Raw genomic sequence first — 3,892 nt, 5'->3', positions numbered from 1 at the left:
GCACTTTTAAAGTACCCACAAAAATAGCTATTAATGGCACTGTGTTGGCTGTTTCTTGCACTGTGTAATTTCCTTGCTTAATGCCTAGTGCTGTCATGTTGCAGAAGCACTTAGTACATAAATTTAACATAACTGTAATTGTTCATGACATAGTCATGCCAAAGTTTCTTTAATTTTGTTTCATAGATTCCAGAAGGATGATTTTGTAAGAATTGCTACTGCCCTTCAGCTTCCTGACATTTATATTTGTAAACAAAAAACGGTATGCTCTGGTCCAGAAGCACTCTTGATTCTTTTGCGAAGGTTGACATACCCCAACAGATGGTGTGATCTTACTCACATGTTTGGCTGGCAAGAACCAGAACTCAGTATGATATTTAATGAGGTATCTAAACTTAATTGCATTTAAAATGTAGGATGACTAATTTAGTAACAACAGTTTAAATAGACATTTAAATACACCTTTTTTGCTTTCATTTTAGATTCTTTCTGATATTCATCAAAGGTTAGGACACCTTTTGGAGGATTTAGACCTTGCTTGGCTAGATCCAGAGACCTTCTCCAAGGCCATTTTTGATAAAGGGGCCCCACTTAGGGATTGTTGGGGGTTTATTGATGGCACCACAAGAACAATTTGCAGACCAGTTAGAAATCAGCGCATAATGTTCTCTGGCCATAAAAGAACACACTGCTTGAAATTTCAGGTACCGGATCATCAGCTTTTGAACTGAAGATTTTTGTCGCTTTTAGCAAATGTTAGCTCTAAAACCGGACTCACACAAAAGTCTGATCAAAGACTTCAACAATTTCACCAGAAACATGCGCTTGAAATTTCTCTTCGCTAATTGTAATAGCAAACCACACCCGTTACATGTCAAATCTAACGCGCAACCGCCACCACAACCTTCAGTGGCACTTGAAGACTACTTGGAACGAACAAAATATGAGATTGCTACAATACCGTTTTGCGATACGCAGGACAACCTATCAGCAAAAGAACGAGAAGCCCTTACAAAGCTTCGCGCAAACAGGAAGGTGAACATTAAAAGAGCTGATAAGGGAAACACCACAGTCGTTATGGATACTCAGAGAAAAATCACAGAGGGCAATGATCAAGTTTGTGACACAAACTACTACACCCCTCTACAAGAACCAATAGTAGTATCAACGGCTAACAATACCAAACTTATAGTCAATAAACTGTATGTTAACAAACACATTGATGAAACGACTTTCAAGTGCCTCAACAATAGTCAAAATCCACCCAGAATACCGGAATTCTATACACTGACTAAAATCCACAAACCGAATTTAGCTGGCAGACCAATAGTTTCCAGAAACGGTTGCCCTACAGAATGCATTTCAAGCTTCATTGACTCGCTCTTACAGCCAATTGCTAAGAAACAAGAATCATACATTAAAGACACAACTGACTTTGCTCGTTTCATTGAAAACACACCAATTCCAGACAACGCAATCATCGCCACACTCGATGTTTGCTCACTCTACACCAATATTCCACAAGAAGAAGGAATCAAGGTTGTTTGCCAATACTACAACGATCATTATCAGCCCAGCCCGCCAATCCCCACATCCACTCTTGGGGACCTTATGAAGCTGATATTAAAAGAAAATTCGTTCCATTTTAATGGCAAACTCTTCCTGCAAACCCACGGTATAGCAATGGGCACAAAAATGGCAGTAGCCTTCTCGGTCATTTTTATGGGCCATGCAGAGAAGCAACTACTCCTTTCCAGCCCTCACAAACCTATCATCTGGAAAAGGTTCATTGATGACATTTTCTCAGTATGGACTTCAAGCAAACAAGAAATCAGCAATTTCGTTGATTTTGCTAACAGATTCCATGCCACAATCAAATTTACATGTGAAATGTCATCTGAACGCGCTGTTCTCGTAGATACCGAAGTTTTCAAAGGACCATGTTTCGCGTCGAACAAAATACTCGATGTCCAAACACATTTCAAAGCCACAGAAGCGTTCCAATACACGCACTTCTCCTCATGACACCACCTCAGCGTGAAAAAGGGTTTCATTAAAGGAGAGACACTGCGCTTGTTACGAACGAACTCAATTAAAGAGAAATTCGAGTCAAACAAACGGGATTTTAAATTCCGCCTACTCGAACGCGGCTATCCAGAAGAGCTTGTAAACAAAATACAAGCCAAAGTCGATTTCTCATCACGAAACAACGCTTTGAAATACAACCCAATGACATCCAAAAACATTCTACCGTTCGTCACCACCTACAACCCAAGCGTACTGAAACTTAAAGAGATCCTAATGAAGAACTGGTTTTTGATCACTAACAACCCGAACCTTGCACGAATTTTCCCGGATGCCCCTATTGTCGCTTACAGGAAGGACAAATCACTCAAAGACCTTTCGGTCAGAGCTAAGATCCCTCCCCAACGTTAAAAAATCTAGCAAACCCTAGATTTTAGCGACATACAGGCATTCTCTTACAGTCGCTTTTTAGAAAGACAATCACGGCTCTCAGGGAAAAGGGCTTTCCAGCCTAGAGCTCAATCTCTTTCGCCTTAAAAAAAACAAAAGGAGTTATCTGCGGTAAGGAGGATTACAACATTACAACCACTTTTAAAGTACCCACAAAAATAGCTATTAATGAAGCGTCATCTGAACGCGCTGTTCTCTTAGATACCGAAGTTTTCAAAGGACCATGTTTCGCGTGGAACAAAATACTCGATGTTCAAACACATTTCAAAGCCACAGAAACGTTCCAATACACGCACTTCTCTTCATGCCACCCCCTCAGCGTGAAAAAGGGTTTCATTAAAGGAGAGACACTGCGCTTGTTACGAACGAACTCAATTAAAGAGAAATTCGAGTCAAACAAACGGGATTTTAAATTCCGCCTACTCGAACGCGGCTACCCAGAAGAGCTTGTAAACAAAATACAAGCCAAAGTCGATTTCTCATCACGAAACAACGCTTTGAAATACAACCCAATGACATCCAAAAACATTCTACCGTTCGTCACCACCTACAACCCAAGCGTACTGAAACTTAAAGAGATCCTAATGAAGAACTGGTTTTTGATCACTAACAACCCGAACCTTGCACGAATTTTCCCGGATGCCCCTATTGTCGCTTACAGGAAGGACAAATCACTCAAAGACCTTTCGGTCAGAGCTAAGATCCCTCCCCAACGTTAAAAAATCTAGCAAACCCTAGATTTTAGCGACATACAGGCATTCTCTTACAGTCGCTTTTTAGAAAGACAATCACGGCTCTCAGGGAAAAGGGCTTTCCAGCCTAGAGCTCAATCTCTTTCGCCTTAAAAAAAACAAAAGGAGTTATCTGCGGTAAGGAGGATTACAACATTACAACCACTTTTAAAGTACCCACAAAAATAGCTATTAATGAAGCGTCATCTGAACGCGCTGTTCTCTTAGATACCAAAGTTTAGCAAACCCTAGATTTTAGCGACATACAGGCATTCTCTTACAGTCGCTTTCTAGAAAGACAATCACGGCTCTCAGGGAAAAGGGCTTTCCAGCCTAGAGCTCAATCTCTTTCGCCCTAAAAAAAACAAAAGGAGTTATCTGCGGTAAGGAGGATTACAACATTACAACCACTTTTAAAGTACCCTCAAAAATAGCTATTAATGGCACTGTGTTGGCTGTTTCTTGCACTGTGTAATTTCCTTGCTTAATGCCTAGTGCTGTCGTGTTGCAGAAGCACTTAGGACATAAATTTAACATAACTGTAATTGTTCATGACATAGTCATGCCAAAGTTTCTTTAATTTTGTTTCATAGATTCCAGAAGGATGATTTTGTAAGAATTGCTACTGCCCTTCAGCTTCCTGACATTTATATTTGTAAACAAAGAACGGTATGCTCTGGTCCTGA

The 3,892-nt window shown here is 40.4% G+C and overlaps 1 protein-coding gene across 1 annotated transcript; it reads left to right on the top strand.

The window, feature by feature from the left end:
• The first annotated feature begins 819 nt into the window (after positions 1 to 819).
• Positions 820 to 3,194, top strand: LOC138036924 (uncharacterized). Its single transcript, XM_068882954.1, has 2 exons — positions 820 to 1,978; positions 2,737 to 3,194. The coding sequence occupies exons 1-2, from the start codon at positions 820 to 822 to the stop codon at positions 3,192 to 3,194; spliced, it is 1,617 nt and encodes a 538-aa protein (XP_068739055.1).
• Positions 3,195 to 3,892: the final 698 nt, after the last annotated feature.

The sequence above is a fragment of the Montipora capricornis genome, unplaced genomic scaffold (genome assembly GCF_036669925.1).
Source record: "Montipora capricornis isolate CH-2021 unplaced genomic scaffold, ASM3666992v2 scaffold_69, whole genome shotgun sequence".
Taxonomy (NCBI): domain Eukaryota; kingdom Metazoa; phylum Cnidaria; class Anthozoa; order Scleractinia; family Acroporidae; genus Montipora; species Montipora capricornis.
Note: the sequence above shows the minus strand (reverse complement) of the source record. Positions and strands in the feature narration are given on the sequence as shown.

What these genes read in the sequence shown, in the direction of transcription:
- LOC138036924 (XM_068882954.1), top strand. Translation starts at nt 820, where the DNA reads ATGCGCTTGAAATTTCTCTTCGCTAATTGTAATAGCAAACCACACCCG. An exon ending in AATACTCGATGTCCAAACAC is followed by an intron (nt 1,979 to 2,736) that starts ATTTCAAAGCCA and finishes ATGTTCAAACAC; the next exon opens with ATTTCAAAGCCACAGAAACG.